The sequence below is a fragment of the Chelonia mydas genome, chromosome 2 (assembly GCF_015237465.2).
Source record: "Chelonia mydas isolate rCheMyd1 chromosome 2, rCheMyd1.pri.v2, whole genome shotgun sequence".
Classification (NCBI taxonomy): Eukaryota; Metazoa; Chordata; order Testudines; family Cheloniidae; genus Chelonia; species Chelonia mydas.
This window is the reverse complement of record NC_057850.1, coordinates 261,396,594-261,414,680: the sequence shown is the minus strand read 5'-3', so window position 1 is coordinate 261,414,680 and position 18,087 is coordinate 261,396,594. Positions and strand designations below refer to the sequence as shown.

The window sequence follows — 18,087 nt, the reverse complement described above, 5'->3', positions numbered from 1 at the left end:
GGGAGAAGAAGGACTTGCTAATAACTGTTAGCACAGAGAGGTTTCAGAGTAGCAGCCGTGTTCGTCTGTATTCGCAAAAAGAAAAGGAGTACTTGTGGCACCAATGAAGTGAGCTGTAGCTCACGAAAGCTTATGCTCAAATAAATTGGTTAGTCTCTAAGGTGCCACAAGTCCTCCTGTTCTGTTAGCACAGAGAGCACGCCCAATCAGCCAGTGAATTTGGTTAAGCGACAGAAATCAGGGTTTGATCCTTCAGGACAGGAAGGAAAGAGAGACCTTAATTCTGCAAAGGGAAGCCACAGGGTAACCATAAAATGTCCAAACCCCAATGGAATTGAGCCAAAGGTGTGGAATAACAAACATAATTGTAGATGGACACTTGCGATGGATTTGTTGCTATTGCTCATGGTAATTCTTGTAACTAGGGTGTTGCTATTACCAAGAACTATAAAAATGTCCAATGTGTCTAATCTTTTGGAAAATCCCTTGAACATGTTGAAAGTGATACAGGAGAACACACCTTATGTTAAAAGGCCTGGTAATAGCGATGTTGCACAGTTAATGCCCATGAACAGACTTGGAAATTTTCACAGGGGCAAAGGCATTCCAGACTTGATGTGCTGTATGAAAAGGGAAACTGAGGCACACAATCCTATTGCTTTCACGGCTAAATGCCAAGATTCCTGTACTATGGACAACATTAATATAATGTTGAAGTAAAAAGAAAACGGTACAGAGTTTAAGCATAGATGTTTCTGGTTATCAGGGAATAAGGTACAGATTATCAAGGGGTGCAAAATTCGGTTTAGGAACGGGTGGCGTAAGGAATACATAATCTGCAATCTCCCCGATTGGGGGTAAAAGTTTAACCGGTCAAAGTACAGACATTGAGATATGGGGGTATGTTGTCCATATAATGGCTATGTTTAGGTGTTATCTACATTGACTTGATGTTAATTGGGTTTCAAACATTTGCCAGAGCTTGTATGGATAAAGTAGCTACGTTCTTTGGCTCTTGGCAAGATCACTAGACCTACAGGAACCATGCTGCAAGAGCAGATCCAATCCACTATTGTTCTAACCAAGATTTACCTTGGGTCTGTAAAGAGATTCAATCATGGTATTGACCATGACTTTGGCAAACCATTTCCGTTATACACTGGTACGGCTTCGAACCCAGTACAGGCTGTAATGAGACAGAACCCAGGATGGGGAGCTCTTGGGATGCAGTCAGCGATGTTTGTGTCATCCCCTCCTGCATCAATTTTCCATTGGGGGTGTGATGTTATGAGTGTAATATAATATCTCATTGAAAGGTGACAGGGCCAGAAAGAGTTAATGAACTCCCAGACCTACCTGACCCATGGCCGAACTTTAAAGAGGGGTTAGGAAGAGATGGAAATGAATAGAGCTTTGAAATGCAGCCGGCATGGTTAGAGGTAGAAGGGGAGATGTTTGTTCAGGTCTTGTGAGGTCAGCAAACAAAGCTTGTCTATCGCTGTAGCTTTGATTCAAAGATCAAAAAAGGAATATTAACATTTAGGAAGATACTGGAGTGAAATCGTATTATTGTCTGTATGTCTCTTCGAAGGTTGCGGTAACCGGTATCTGAACTGCTTAATGGATAAATGACTCTGTGCTAATTGCTGGGATGTTTGGGAGAAGGAAAGTGAAGCCGATTGTTTCTTCAGGCCAAAAGGCTGCTGGAAGTGTATAAAGACCTTGGGACACGATCCTTCTTCATCTCAGATCTGCTTTGGGTTTCAAGAGGGGGAAACCTTAAGCCATAAGGATTGAGATCCCCGGTCACTGACTGGAGTCACCCTGACTATGGACATTGGACTATAACCTCTGGACTATAACAGGGGTAGGGATAGCTCAGTGGTTTGAGCATTGGCCTGCAAAACCCAGGGTTGTGAATTCAATCCTTGAGGGGGCCATTTAGGGCTTTGGGGCAAAAATTGGGGATTGGTCCTGCTTTGAGCAGGCGTTGGATTAGGTGACCTCCTGAGGTCCCTTCCAACCCTGATATCCTGTGACTATTTCTAAAAGGGCTTTTGGCCACTACAAACTCATCTCTGCTACATATCTGACCTCAAGAATTGAACTCAAGTCTGTCTGTATAATGATCTTTTAACCAACACACTCTCTCTTATTTTTAATACATTTTAGTTTAGTTAATAAGAATGGACTGTAGCGTGTATTTGGTTTAAGATCTGAGTTATCATTTGACCTGGGTCTGGGGCTTGGTCCTCTGGGGTCAGGAGAACCTTTTCTGTTATATGATGAAATAGGATTTTCAGAGTTTATCATCCTATGTTTGACAGGTGTGTCTGGATGGAGGCCTGAGGCTGGATACTTTAAGGGAACTGCGTTGTTTGGACGTCTGAGCAACCAGGGAGGTGCTGTAGAAGCTGTTTTGGGCTGGCTGGGTAAGTATTGGAATATCCACCAGCTTTCGGGGTTTGTCTGCCCCGGTCTGTTTGCAGATCACCCTGACTGAGTGACCTCAGCGGGCTCCCACGGGCAGCACCATCACAGGTCACCACTTTGCTGTAGGTTTTCAGCATTTTAAAATAAGTAAAAAAAATGAATAATTGGTTTTGTTCTGCATTGCAATGTGACGTTCCTGTGCAAATGTCCTATGTGAATCAATCCTGGTTTGTGTGTGAATGAGGAATGTGTGAGTTACAAAATAAATATAAAGGTCATCACCGAACCAAACACAAACAGACGCAAGGGCGCCAGAAAATTACAGCACACCCCTATTAAAATGTCAAAAAAGGGAAAATTCACCACTCTAAAAATAAAACAAGCACCTATCAATGGAGACAAGATAACTGTGATCAAAACCAGCCTGGGGTAACTCCCTAAAAACCAATAAAAAAACTAAATAAAAAATAAAAAAACAATGTAAGAAAAGAAGCACTCGTCAAACAACAATTAATTACAGCATGACGGCGCAAAACTCATTGGTCCCAAGGAAGGAAAATCACTATATAAGCAGGGGGCCTGGCCATGAAACTTTGGGTTTGTCCTGCCACGACTTCCCCGGAGCATCGTGTCGCGACCGATGGAACCCGGCTCTTCCCTGCCCGTGATCAACCTAGCTGGCCCCTAGATTGATCTGAACTCTGGACTGGTAACTATAACATTGACTGGCGGGACAGCGTGTATGTGTGTGTCGTGTGATTGAATGCGTATGCTAATTGTTGTATCTTCAATAAACGCGGCGAGTTGCCTTTTCCCCTGAAAAAGATCCCGTGCGCTTTCTTATAAGCATACCATTTTTGGTGGAGAATTGCAAAAGGGGGAAGACATGCACTGTGATTGTTGAACATACTGCTAAAAGGTATACCATCCGTATAGAGCGATCAATGATTGGGGCCCTAAGGGGGAGGATTAGAGTCCTCGCTCCTACCCATCTGTCAGGGAAAATTGCATGGGTGAATACACCCTGAGTCGTAGCAGGATCGAGCCCAGAAGGTAGGGGGCTCAGCGTTCCCCGCCCCTGCTCTGTCAGGCAGAGTTTTTCATGGGAACAGACTTTTCGTGTTGTGTAAGTCCCAGCGCAAGTGTGGGTGCGGAAAAATTATAAAGGTAAACAAAATTCATAAAAAGATACGTTCAGGCGAAAACAGTCCCCGAAAAACAAAGCTCAAAAAGAGCAGGAAAAATCACCATTCCTCCAGGAAACGACTCCTTTGAAGACAATTTTGCACAAGTTTGGGCAAAGCCCATGGACTGAAGCAGCACTAGCCAAATACAGCTGATTTGGAAGATAGATCGGCAAAATACCTGTTGGTCGACAGGCCATCGACCCCGCCAAAAAGAGTCTCCGCTGCAATTTAACTCCTGTGGCCACCCGACGGCCCCAGACCCACCGCGCCGGCGGGGCAGCCTGGCAGCCCGGAACCCAGCCACGCCGGCCCTGCGGCCTGTAGCTCACAGCTGGGCCGCAGCTGTGTGCTCACTGGGCACCCACGGGCTGCGCATTGAGAACCGCTGATCTAGACCACCTTTTCCAACCTGCTCTTAAAACCCTCCAGTGACAGAGACTCCACCACCTCCCTGGGGAATTTATTCCAGTGCCTAACCTCCCTGACAGGTCGGAGGTTTTTCCTAATCTCCAACCTAAACCAGCCTGGCTGCAATTTAAGCCCATTGCTCCTTGTCCTGTCCTCAGAGGTTCAGGAGAACAATTTACCTCCCTCCTCCTTGTTACAACCTTTTACATGCTTGAAAACTATTCTCATGTCCCCTCTCAGTCTCTGCTGCTCCAGACCAAACAGACCCAATATTTTCAGTCTTCCCGCACAGGTCATGCTTTCTAGAGCTTTCATCCGTTTTGTTGCTCTTCTCTGGACTTTCTCCAATTTGTCCACATCTTTCCTGAACTGTGGTGCGCAGAACTGCACAATACTCCAGCTGAGGCCTGCTCAGTGCGGGGTGGAGCGGAAGAATCACTCCTCGTGTCTTGCTTGTAACTGGGACGAAGTGGGGTTTCCCTTGTTACGTTGTATGTGAGTCTTACTGGTTTGCATGAATGCTGTGGGTGCCTCAGTTTCCCCATGTATTGTACCAATGTCTGGGCTGTGGGGATAAGGGGGTGTGACTTTTGCTGAGAGCCTCAGGGCCAGGTGAGGATGCTCTAGCTGCCTGCATGTAAGGGATGGCAGATGCCCTTCATAAGCTGAGAACCAGGAGGGGAATGTGACCGGGTGACCCTGAAAGGAGTCACGCTACCTAGACTCCTGGCGGGCTCCATTCAGAGCAGTTCCAGAGCATCGGGCCTGTGACTCTGTGACAACAGCATTCCTGCAAATACAGCCCAGAAGGATGTTTGGGTTTTTGCAACAGCGTTTCACTGTCGACTCATATTTAGCTTGTGATTCACTCTGACCCCCAGATCCCTTTCCGCAGGACTCCTTCCTCGGCCGTCACTTCCCATTGTGTACGTGTGCAACTGATTGTTCCTTCCTCAGTGGAGGACTTTGCATTTGTCCTTATTGAATTTCATCCAATTTACTTCAGTCCATTTCTCCAGTTTGTCAGGATCCTTTTGAATTTTAATCCTGTCCTCCAAAGCACTTGTGTGAGAAAGCAAGGGGGTTTCTTGTTGTTTTCAGTGGTTTGCATGGAGAGGGGGGCAGGACTCAGTTTCCCTGGTTGTTACTGGTTTAACGAGGTGGTGGGAGAGGGAGTTTGTTGTTACAGGGGGCCAGCGAACGGCCTGGATAATGGATACCTCAGTGACAGGTGACCCGAGCTCGGGAGTCACAGCCGGTTCTGGATGGTGGGAGGACAATGGGCTGCGGAGAGAGGACCCCGGTGACCCGACCAGCTGCTTCCAGCCAGAGGGGCCAGAGGATGGCTGAGAGGAGAGGCGGAGAGGAGACTCAGGCGGCCTCTTTACCTGGGACAGAAGACAAAGGACAGAGGCGGGACTTGGGGGCAGGTGATATCAGATGCACAGCTCAAAGGGGGGCTCTGGGCTGGAGGGAGGGAGCAGGCGGAGCCCCCCTGGATGCGGGACAGAGCTAGATGTGCTGTGCTGAGGGAGGCCAGGCCTGAGGCCCAGTGAGTTTCCTATGCTGTGTTCAGATGCTCAATAAACCCTCCTGTTTTACGCTGGCTGAGAGTCGCTCCGGTCTAGAGATCGGGGAGGATTGCTCCCGCTGGGAGTGGAGGCCCCAGGGGTCCAGAGTGAGGGGACTCCCTGAGGGGGCCCAGGCAGAGACAGGCGTGCTAAGGCTCAGAGGGGTGCGTTTCCAGGAGGCAGACGGGCTTAACCCCGACAGAGAGTGGCCCCCCCCGAGAAGGGCTGTCGCACTGAAGGGGGTCCCCCCCAGGGACCGCATGGGGCTGAGAGAGCCCAAGTCCTGGGCATCCATGACAACTTGCACCCCCACCCAGCTGGTATCGGCCGTAATCTTTATAAGCGCACTCTCTGTGCCATTATCTAAATCAGTGAGGAGGATATTGACCAGAACCGGAGCCAGAACCGACCCCTGCAAGACCCTTCTTCCAATTCCAGTTCCCAGCCAGCTCCTCCCGATGGTCACAATCCCGGGCAGAGCAGCGTCTCCTCGGGCACCTTCTCCACCCTGTGCGGCAGGAAGCTGGCTCCAGCGCACTCCAGGGGCTTGCTGGACAATCTGGCCCCGCTGTGTTATTTCCCCAGCCGGCGTCTGGGCAGCTGAATTCCGCCCCCGGCCCCCCGAGTCCTGGGCGTTGCAGGGGTTTGTTGGGTGTTTATGAAAAGCCTCCCCCGAGCTGGGCTTCCCTTGTGGCAGTCTGGCAGCCTTGGGGGGGCTGGCACTCACCGCTTGATGGAGCTGTAGTACTGGTTGATGAAGTCCCGGGCCATGGGCAGCAGCTCCTCCTTGGGCGGGGGCCCCTCAGCTGCCTGGCAAACCAGCTGCTTGGGGTACATGAGGGAGCCCAGACATCGCTTCCCACTGCAGGGCAACTCCTGGAGCACAGACAGACAGAGCTGAGGCGGGGGGGCTATTGCAGTCAGACCCAGCATGGACCCCAGCTCTGGTGCTGCAGCGCCCCCCTCCCCCTGCGGTGCCCCGACCTGCAGCCCCCTGCTAGCCCAGCCCAGGGATCCCCCCTCCACAGCCCTGCCGGTGCCCCTCAGTCCCGACCCACAGCCCCCTGCTAGACCAGCCCTGGGAACCCCCCATCCTTCTTGCCCAGTGCCCGTGAGGACTGGGGAAGTTTTGTAATATGTTTATGTCCACTGTGAATAGGCCTATACCCACTAGGCATGGCTACTCTTTGGGTGGAAACAGTGGCCTCGCCATCCCCACACCCCTGAAAGGAGCAGCGAGGTGGGTCCTCCAGGCCTGCCTAGAGAGGCTGCACAGGAGTAGCCACTCAGCAGGCTCCGCTAAAAGGAGGTGCAGGGTGGGAGCAGGGCAGGGGGGCGGGGCGGGGCAGGGCAGAAAGGGTCAGAGCAGAGTGGGACAAGGCAAGGAGGTGTGGGGCAGGACGGGATAGTGCAAGGAGGGTAGCACCGACCCTGCGGATCCATGACAGCTGGTGGCAGAAGTGGGATGCTGACTCCACCAGGAGTACTGTGTAATAAGTGGCGTGCAGCAGTAAGACAAGGGTAGCCAAAGGAAGCAGCAAGACAGTGGCGTGTCACCACCTCCCTACGGACATCGCCATCCTGGGCAGGGAGACAGGGCCAAGAGCTGGGAAGCCGAACAAGGTGCAGCTGAAGGCTTGGCTGGAGACGGACGGTTGGTCCAAGAAGCCGGCTCCAGACCCAGCGGGATTCCAGGGGGGTCTGGAAGCAGCAGAGGCAGCAGCAGGGTGTCCCCGAGACCTGGTTCCCCGTCCAGCTGGGGGTCTTCACGGCCTGGCTCCCCCGTGACAGGTTGGAAGCGCTGGGAGTTGGAGCTGGGAGCAAGGCAGCTAGTGGAGCTGGAGAAGCCGAGGGGCAAGAGGTCGCACCGAGGGGTATGTGGGGAAAGGCCGCAGTTTAACAGGTCGGGGGGCTACGGGAGCTGACCTCACTGCCTTTGGGAAGGCCTGGGATTTGAACCAGGCTGGCCCTGCGGACCGGCTCTGCCGTCTCACCCCCTCGCTCGGCCCCACGGCCATAGAGGCTGGGCAGGGGGTTAGCCCCCCCCGAAGGGGGGTGCACGCACCGCCCAGGCATAGAGGTGCCCAGCCAGGTGGACGAGGTGGAGACAGGGGACTATGAACTGTTCACAAAGGCTCCGGACCCTGGAGGCTCATGGGAAACGGTTTTGGGGTCGAGCACCCGCCGGCAGGAGCAGAAGTCGGTGCCTATGGTTCTAGGCCCTTTCCTTGATGGTTCCTTCAACCCCCTTGTCTTAGCGCTGGCAGATAGGAAAAGATTCCGGGGTGTAACCAAGACCCTGGGCGTCACCGACAAGGAGGTCACAACCCCTCTGGGAGAATATCCCCGCCGTGTATAATCTGCTGGGACTGGAGCAGCCGATTTACCTCTGTCCTCCAGATTAAGATGTGGTTACTGGACCAGGTGCGCTGGTAAACAAGCTTATCAACAGCAGATCTGGGGTGGGGGGAGACCCAAGTCGGGGGCTCAGAAGGGGAGTCCCCCAGAGACCTCTCGGAGGTGGGACTCCAGGAAGCCCAATGTGGGGTGCCCACGAATGCCGGAGCAGGCAGCCCTTCCATGGGACCCGAGATGTAATTACTGTGGGCACAAGGACACCAGGTGGTGCAATGCCCAAGATAAAGGAACTCTTGGCCAGAGAGAGCCCGCAGAGGGTCGAGGTGGCAATGGAAGACAGCCTGAAATACCTGCTCTCTCAGCGGGTTGTCTATCCCTCAGCTCTGCCCCTTTGGAGGAAGCAGTCACCCAGCCAGCTCCTGGGGCACAGCTGGCCAGGGAAGAGTGGCAGACGGGCTTCCACCCCATGCCCAGCAGATAGGTCTTGTTGTAACCCCTGGACTCAGGCCCCTCTGATCCCCAGTGGGAGCGGCAGGTGGGGATCAACTGGGAGATATTCATGAGGTGGAGACATTCTGGGACTGAGAACTCAGTGTGGTGCGACCCCACTAGATGCTGAGGGACTGAGAGGCTTGGGGGAAAGCTCCCAAACATACAGCCATTCGCCCTGCCCCGGCGCCGATCCCTGGGCAGGCACCGGCAGGATGGGAGGGGGACTGGTCGCTGGGGACTGTCAGCACAGCTTTGCCATGTTCTTGGGACAAGCTCCAGACTCCGTGCCAGTAACGGCCCCAGGGATTGGAAGGCCGAGAGGGTAGGAGCCAGCGAACAGGTGAATGGCCCGGCTGGCGGGGAGGGGGCAATTTTCCCTCTGTGAAGTCTGGGTTACCTGCCTGTCTGTAGCCAGACCCCTGGGGCTGAGTGGGACACGGGCCCTGCACAGGGGAGAGGTGGCTCACGCTGGCTCTGGTACTGTAACCAAAGCAGTGGGCTCCTTGCCTACACGGGGCTAAGGTGACGACAGCTGAAGGGGTGGACCCAGATCCGATAATGCCCAGTGCACACCTAGCCCTGAGGGGGGTGGTCAGACCCCCGGTTAAGGCCCTGTAGCGAAGATACATCTGAAATGGGCGGCCCAAAGAGGTTGGGGTGCACGACCAGCTACCTGCGGAGGGGCGCATGGGGGATGGATTGGAGACCTGGCCGGACAGCGCCTTGGACCTTGGCTGTGGCTGAAGGGAGTGGTGTGGCGCTTGGCCTGGCACCGGCAATGCGTGGAGCCTCCAATGGGGGGAGGTGATTACCAGGAACCGTGTTTAACAGGGCTGAGAACGAGGCTTTGTCCTGAGGTGAGGAAACTGAGGCACAGCCAACAAGGGCTGGGCCCCAACCCAGCAGCTGAACTCCAGGCCGAGCAGCAGAAGAATCCCTCCTTGAAGAAGCTGAGGGCCCTTGTGGACCCCAGTGTTGCAAGACTCTGGGGAAGAACTGCCAGGAAAGATCCCTGTAAGAAAAGGGATCCGGCACTGGGAAAACTGAACCTTGTGGGATCAGGGGGCAGCTGGTGATTCCCCAGAAGTACCATAGAATCATAGAATATCCAGTTTGGAAGGGACCTCAGGAGGTCATCTAGTCCAACCCCCTGCTCAAAGCAGGCCCGATCCCCGACTAAATCATCCCAGCCAGGGCTTTGTCAAGCCTGACCTTAAAAACTTCTAGGGAAGGAGATTCCACCCCCTCCCTAGGTAACGCATTCCAGTGTTTCACCACCCTCCGAGTGAAAAAGTTTTTCCTAATATCCAACCTAAATCTCCCCCACTGCAACTTGAGACCATTACTCCTTGTCCTGTCCTCTTCTACCACTGAGAATAGTCTAGAACCATCCTCTTTGGAACCCCCTTTCAGATAGTTGAAAGCAGCTATCAAATCCCCCCTCATTCTTCTCTTCTGCAGACCATGTCCCTCCCTGTAAACATCAGGGGGGCCAGCACACCAGGTGAGGGGGCTGCAAAACTTTTACAGCCCCAGAAATTCACAGGAGTCCCCCCTTTCGAGTTGGTGTATGGAAGGGAAGAGAGAATGGGAGGGGAAGCCGAATGGGGAATCGGGGATGGAGTACGTTCTGGGGAAAGCTCACTGAGCCCATGGGCTTGGCCAGGAAGAACCTAGCCAGGGCCCAAGGGAAGCAGAAGGGCTGGTACGACAGCGTCCTGGCTCCTCTGGCACCGCGGACCAGGAGAGGGGTCTTGGCTCCGTGCGAAGGGCACTGGACAGGCCCTGTGAAATCACGAACCAGCGGAAGGAGGTGAGTCACGTCCTGGCGCGGCCCAGTCGGGCGAGTGTCCCATGTGGACACAATGAAGCCATGTGTTGAGGGAGTGGTTGGTGCTGGTTGTGTGTGGGCACAGGGAGGAGAAGCGGGGCGGGGGTCCCTGAGAGAGGAGCCAGCCTCCCGCTGGAATCAATCCGCCTCCGCCCAGCGAACCCCAGGAGCAGAGGGGCTGCTTCCCTACCCACGGCTGCTCTCCAGCCGGCCCGGGCTCACTAATCCAGCTCTCCACGGGGCAGGGGGGACAAAAATCACCCACCCTCCAGGTGGTCCCCATTCCCCGTCACTGGGAAACAGCCCAGCCCTGGCGAGAGAGGTCAGAGACATGCTAGCTGTAGGGGTGGTCCAGCCGCCCACCAGCCCTGGGCCCCTCCCGTGGGCTTGGTCCCCAAGGACAGGTCGATCGGACTCTGGGTGGACTCCCAGAAGCTCAATGCCATCACCTTGTCCGATGCCTGCCCCATGCCTAGGCCTGATAAGATCTGAAACAAGGTGTGTGTGTGTGTGTGGGGGGGTGTTACCTCGCTACCAGGGATCTCACCAAAGGCTACTGGCCTTGGGACCCAGGTGCTGGGTTGGAATCTGCTCCCATCACCCCTATGGGGCTCTTTGGGTTCCTGGTCCTGCCTGTCAGCCTCAAGGGGGCACCTGCCCCCTCCCAGCGCCTGGGGGATCAGTTCCTGAGGGGGGTGGAGGACTGTGCCCGGGAGAGCATAAATATCTGTGTCATCAGGCCAGCTGGGGAGGGGGCTGGGTCGCCAGGGTGCTGGATGACTATAGAGACTGGAAGGGGAAGGTGGGGATGGCAGAGGTGTCGTACCGGGGCCACAAGGTGGGAAGCATCTGTCTAAAGCCAGAGCCGGCCAAGGTGAAGGGGATCAGAGACCAGCCCATTTCTCAAAGCAAGAAGCAGGCCCAGGTCTCTAATGGAGTGGCAGGTAGGGCACTACTGGAGGTTTGTATCCCACTTCAGCTCCCCTCACAGAGCTGAGTGAGACGGGCGAGCCGGTCGGGGAAGTCTGTACCAAGCAGTGCCGGGGCGCTCTGTGCACTGAAGGAGACTCTGACCCAGGGGCAAACCCAGACTTGGACAAGCCTCAGACGCAGGTGTGATGTTATTGACATGAACTGGGACCGTATAGATCATTGTTGCGACCAAAGTCCTGTCGTGGCACCAAATCTCGTACAAAGGGGGTCAAATGAGGTGTCTCAGACAAGGCGATGGTTGGCCGGTTAGGATGATGCTGTCTGTGTGGGTATCATTTTTACAGTTAAAAGTTATGAATATTGGCTCTATCCTGTCTGTAGTTCAAACGTGTGCTGTGCTTCTGGGTGCCACCCCAGACAAGTTGGTGTCAGCTCTGCCCAGCCTGCTGGGTGGCCCATTAAGGACGATCAGCGACACAACTGACCCACTGAGAGAAGGCAGACACGCCTGGGGACGCAGCCAGGCGTGCAGGGACCTGCCTAGGGACAGAACTCTGAGGTGTTTCCAGGCCACGGGATGGGCAGCTTGTCTTTGGGACAGAGAAAGCAGAGACCACATGGCAAGAGACTATACAAAGCTGCTGCAGCTCCTCCATCTGGTCTTCAGTCCTGCTTCTTACCTCTTGAGGGACTTCGCTACAAAGGGAAGCTCTACACAAAGGACTGAAAGACCCATCCCAGCTGAGGATGTTCTCCAGAGACTTGATTTGAACCTGCCGTTTATTCCATCACTGTTACAAGCCTGAACCAAGAACTTTGCTATTCCTGTATGTCATTGATTCCATTGGTTTCAGAGTAGCAGCCGTGTTAGTCTGTATCCGCAAAAAGAAAAGGAGGACTTGTGGCACCTTAGAGACTAACCAATTTATTTGAGCATAAGCTTTCGTGAGCTACAGCTCACTTCATCGGATGCATACTGTGGAAAATACAAAAGATGTTTTTATACACACAAACCATGAAAAAATGGGTGTTTATCACTACAAAAGGTTTTCTCTCCCCCCACCCTACTCTCCTGCTGGTAATAGCCCATCCAAAGTGATCACCCTCCTTGCAATGTGCATGATAATCAAGGTGGGCCATTTCCAGCACAAATCCAGGTTTTCTCCCCCCCACCCCCCCAAAAAAACAAACCCACTCTCACGGAGACCTCCCTACCAACACTGCAAGGAGAGGGATTCTGGGTGGACTTCTCCTGGGGGTCGAGATGGCAGACTGGACTTCTGCGTGGAGTGCTTCCGCCGACTTGCAGGGGCTGGGGTTGTGGAGGGGCAGCCTCACTTGCCCCGCGGCCTCGGCCGTGCAGAACACGGTGCCGTCCGCGGCCTCGGGGGCAACTCTGGCGTCATGGTCAAGGGGGCTGACAGGGGAGGTGCTGTTGTCATCGTGAGTGGGTCGGAGTGTGAATGGGAGGCTGCTCAGCGGCTCTCCGGCACCGCTTTCTGCAGGCCATTGCCCTCTGGTCCCGCTGGGGGTTACCAAGGGAAACTACAGCATTTGCTCAAGAAACTCCCTGAAAAAGCACAAGATCAAATCCGCACAGATTCCTGGAACCCCGACCTGGGATATTCTATCTACTACCCAAGATCCATAAACCTGGAAATCCTGGGCGCCCCATCATCTCAGGCATTGGCACCCTGACAGCAGGATTGTCCGGCTATGTAGACTCCCTCCTCAGGCCCTGTGCTACCAGCACTCCCAGCTACCTTCGAGACACCACTGACTTCCTGAGGAAACTACAATCCATCGGTCATCTTCCTGATGACACCATCCTGGCCACTGTGGATGTGGAGGTCCTCTGCACCGGCATTCCGCGCGGAGATGGACTGCAGGCCATCGGGAGCACTGTCCCTGGTGGTGTCGCGGCTAACCTGGTGGCTGAACTTTGTGACTTGGTCCTTACCCATAACTATTTTACATTTGGGGACAGTGTGTGCCTTCAGATCGGCGGCGCTTCTGTGGGTACCCGCATGGCCCCACAGTATGCCAACATTTTTATGGCTGACAACGCTTCCTCAGCTCTCGTCCCCTAACGCCCCTACTCTACTTGCGCTACATTGATGACATCTTCATCATCTGGACCCATGGAAAAGAAGCCCTTGAGGAATTCCACCATGATTTCAACAATTTCCATCCCACCATCAACCTCAGCCTGGTCCAGTCCACACAAGAGATCCACTTCCTGGACACTGCGGTGCTAATAAGCGATGGTCACATAAACACCACCCTATACCGGAAACCTACTGACCGCTATTCCTACCTACATGCCTCCAGCTTTCACCCTGACCACACCACACGATCCATTGTCTACAGCCAAGCTCTGCGATACAACCGCATTTGCTCCAACCCCTCAGACAGAGACAGACACCTACAAGATCTCTACCAAGCGTTCTTACAACTACAATACCCACCTGCGGAAGTGAAGAAACAGATTGACAGAGCCAGAAGAGTTCCCAGAAGTCACCTACTACAGGTCAGGCCTAACAAAGAAAATAACAGAACGCCACTAGCCGTCACCTTCAGCCCCCAACTAAAACCTCTCCAACGCATCATCAAGGATCTACAACCTATCCTGAAGGACGACCCATTACTCTCACAGATCTTGGGAGACAGGCCAGTCCTTGCCTACAGACAGCCCCCCAACCTGAAGCAAATACTCACCAGCAACCACACACCACACAACACAACCACTAACCCAGGAACCTATCCTTGCAACAAAGCCCGTTGCCAACTGTGCCCACATATCTATTCAGAGGACACCATCACAGGGCCTAATCACATCAGCCACATTATCAGAGGCTCATTCACCTGCACATCTACCAATGTGATATATGCCATCATGTGCCAGCAATGCCCCTCTGCCATGTACATTGGGCAAACTGGACAGTCTCTACGTAAAAGAATAAATGGACACAAATCAGACGTCAAGAATTATAACATTCATAAACCAGCCGGAGAACACTTCAATTTCTCTGGTCACTTGATTTCTGATCTCAAAGTGACTATCCTTCAACAAAAAAACTTCGAAAACAGACTCTAACGAGAGACTGCTGAATTGGAATTAATTTGCAAATTGGATACAATTAACTTAGGCTTGAATAGAGACTGGGAATGGTTGAGTTATTATAAAAAGTAACCTATTTCCCCTTGTTTATTCCTCCCCCCCCCCCCTTCCTCAGATGTTCTTGTTAAACCATGGATTTGTGCTGGAAATGGCCCACCTTGATTATCATACACATTGTAAGGAGGGTGATCACTTTAGATAAGCTATTGCCAACAGGAGAGTGGGTTTGTTTTTGTTTTTTTTGGGGGGGGGGAGAAAACCTGGATTTGTGCTGGAAATGGCCCACCTTGATTATCATGCACATTGTAAGGAGGGTGATCACTTTGGATGGGCTATTACCAGCAGGAGAGTGGGGTGGGGGGAGAGAAAACCTTTTGTAGTGATAAACACCCATTTTTTCATGGTTTGTGTGTATAAAAACATCTTTTGTATTTTCCACTTTATGCATCCGATGAAGTGAGCTGTAGCTCACAAAAGCTTATGCTCAAATAAATTGGTTAGTCTCTAAGGTGCCACAAGTCCTCCTTTTCTTTTTATTGATTCCATTGAACCCATTCTAGCTCTCATCTATATTTCTTTTTATGAATAAACCTTTAGATTTTAGATTCTAAAGGATTGGCAACAGCGTGATTTGTGGGTAAGATCTGATTTGTATATTGACCTGGGTCTGGGTCTAGGTCCTTTGGGATTGAGGGAACCTTTGTTCTTTTACTGGGGTATTGGTTTTCATAACCATTCGTCCCCATAACGAGTGGCTCTGGTGGGGATACTGGGAAATGGGAGTGTCTAAGGGAATTGCTTGTGTGACTTGTGGTTAGCCAGTGGGGTAAAACCAAAGTCCGCTCTGTCTGGCTGGTTTGGTTTGCCGTGGTGTGCACAGAAACCCCAGCCTTGGGCTGTAACTGCCCTGCTTTAAGCAATTTGTCCTGAATTGGCACTCTCCGTTGGGTCCCAGCAGAACCAGCCTCGTTAAACAGGGTAGGGCTGCACCAGCTGAAAGGGCTAATGCCCAGCCCTAAGATGGAGTCTGATCCCCCAGGGTTATGAGATGGACGTGATCCATGTTGGTAAAAGGTCAAATGTTATAGCCAACGCTTTGTTCTGGAGAGGGGTACCTGAACTTCCCCAGGTCACCAGCTGGAGTGACCCCACTCAGTTCAGACTCGAAGGGGGATGAGATGTGACAAAGTGGGGGATTTTCTTAGTATTTTGCATGAATATGGTGTGTGCCTCAGTTTCCCTGTGTGCTGCATGTGTAACGAAGGGGTAGGCATGGGGGTTGCTGTTACCAGAGGGCCAGGTGTGACCTTGCCTAGCAGTTGGGACCCTGGACAACAGCCTGGAGATGGGGGACTCTAGCGACCGGTGATCTGGGGATTGGGATCCCCCACCCCCCACCTTGGCACTCAGCCAGTTCTGGCCGGAGTGGGGACAATGGGCTGCAGAGGGAGGATCCGGTGACCTGCCCAGCCGGTTCCAGCCAGAGGGAGGAGAGGCGGAGAGGAGACCCAGGCAGCCTGTTGACCTGGGACAGAAGACAAAGGACCGAGGTGGGGCTTGGGGGCAGGTGATATCAGATGCCCAGTGGAAGGGGGGCTCTGGGCTGGGAGGGGAGAGCAGCTAGGGCCCCCCTGGATGAGGGACAGACCTAGATGTGCTGTGCTGAGGGAGGCCAGGCCTGAGGCCCGGAGAGTTTCCTGGGCTGGGTTCAGATACTCAATAAACCCTCCTGTGTTACGCTGGCTGAGAGTCGCCCTGGTCTAGAGACTGGGGGGATTGCTCCCTCTGGGAGTGGGGAGATTGGGGGGGCATCGCTCCCTCTGGGGGTGAGGAGATCGGGGGGGCATTGCACCCTCTGGGGATGCGGAGATTGAGGGGGCATCGCTCTCTCTGGGTGTGGGGAGATCGGGTGGGCATTGCGCCCTCAGGGGGTGGGGAGATCGCAGGGGGACTGCTCCCTCTGGGGGTGGGGAGATCGAGGGGGGGGCATTGCGCCCTCTGGGGGTGGAGGCCCCAGGGGTCCAGAGCAAGTGGGCTCCCTGAGGGGCCCACGGCAGAGCCAGGCTGCTGGAGGCTCAGAGGTGCAGTCCCGGGAGTTTAACCCCCATGAGAGTGGCCCCCCGAGAAGGGCTGTCGCATGGAAGGGGGGCCCCCCCAGGGACTGTCCGGAGCTGAGCAAGCCCGAGTCCCGGGCGTCCGGGACAGGGTGGGCAGAGGACCAGCGAGTAAATGGTGTGAGCTGCTCCCCAGGGAGACGGCTACCGAGCCGAGGGCCGGGGGAAGAGCTGGAGCAGGACAATGGGGTCGGGTACCAGGGGCCAGGCCCAGCGGGGCCCAGGCCAGGGGCCCATCTCAGGAGCTGCAGGGCTCTGGCTGGATGCACCCAGCTGAGCTCTGGTCAGGCCCCCGAGGGTTACAGCCCCCCGAGAGGCAGGGAGCCAGAGGCTTGGACTCCCCCCAGCAGCCCAGAGCGGTGACAGCTCCTCAAGCCCACCGGCAGCCCCCTCCCACAGGCCTGGGTCCCATCTCCCACCCCCACGGGCCCCACGGTGCCGCCCTCACCTGCGTGGCCTGGGCGCTGAGCGTGTCGTAGGCGATGGTCCCCACTTCCCAGTTCTTGATCCGCGAGTATCTCGGGGGCTCAATGGGGGGGATGGGCACAGAGCTGGGGGGAGAGGAGAGGGGGCTCGGTCAGCGAGGGGACCCTCTGTGAGAGCATCACCCCCAGCAGGACCCCTCCTGCCCCCCCAGCACGGCCCCTCCTGCCCCCTCACCAGCACCCCTCCTGCCCCCACCACCATCGCCCCTCCTGCCCCCCCAACGCCCAACCTGCCCCCCCAGCAGTGCCCCACCTGCTCTCTAGCAGCGCCCCTCCTGCCCCCCTCACCAGCGCTCCTCCTCCCCCAGCAGGGCCCCTCCTGCCCCCCCAGCGCCCTTCCTGCCCCCACCAGTGCCCCTCCCACTGCAGGGAACAGGTTGGGGTCTCTGGGGGGGTGGGGGCGCTGTAGGGGGAGGGGCGGGGACTCAGGAGGGAGTGCTGTAGGGGTGGGGAGAGGCAGGGGCTCAGTGGGGGGTGCTGTAAGGGGAGGGGCAGAGGTTCAGGAGAGGGTGCTGGAGGGGTGGGGAGGGGCAGGGGCTCAGTGGGGGGTGCTGGAGGGGGAGGGGCAGAGGTTCAGGAGAGGGTGCTGGAGGGGCGGGGAGGGGCAGGGGCTCAGTGGGGGGTGCTGGAGGGGGAGGGGGGCTCAGGAGGGGGTGCTATGGGGAGGGGTGGGGGCTCAGGAGGGGGCGTGGTATGGGGAGGGGGCTCAGTGGGGGCGCTGTCGGGGCGGACTCGGGGCCCTGGAGGTTCTGTCTCTCACCCCCGTCTCTCTGGGACATGTTCCCAGTCTCCATCATGCAGCGTCCCCAGCTCTCGGGTGTCTGCTCCCGGGGGCCGGGCCGACCCCCCCTGGCCCGGGTCCCAAGGGGACTATGTGGCAGAGCACCCCCGAATGCCAGCCCGGTGCCAGGGCCCGGGGGAACGGGGCTGTGGGCAGGGCAGCTCACCCCGGTGTCCCCTCCCTGCCTGGCCAGCGCAGCCCCCTGGCCCTTACCTGGCCCTGGCGCCGTCCGGGGGCCCGGAGCCCCTGTGCCGGGAGCAGAGGCTGAGGGCACAGGTGCGGGCAGGCTCAGGCAGCGCTGCCTGCAGGTTCCCCATCGCGCCGCGACTGCGCTCCCGGGCGACTGCGCCGGGACCGGCCCCGGCCCCAGTCA

The 18,087-nt window shown here is 55.3% G+C and overlaps 1 protein-coding gene across 1 annotated transcript; it reads right to left on the bottom strand.

Annotated features, from left to right (window-relative positions):
* Positions 1–206: 206 nt before the first annotated feature.
* LOC122464286 (nitric oxide synthase, endothelial-like) lies at positions 207–18,076 on the bottom strand. The gene is made up of 5 exons (XM_043538847.1): positions 17,928–18,076; positions 16,897–16,999; positions 6,327–6,475; positions 1,820–1,824; positions 207–250 (listed from the first exon to the last, which is right to left on the bottom strand). The coding sequence occupies exons 1-5, from the start codon at positions 18,029–18,031 to the stop codon at positions 207–209; spliced, it is 405 nt and encodes a 134-aa protein (XP_043394782.1). The 5' UTR covers positions 18,032–18,076.
* Positions 18,077–18,087: the final 11 nt, after the last annotated feature.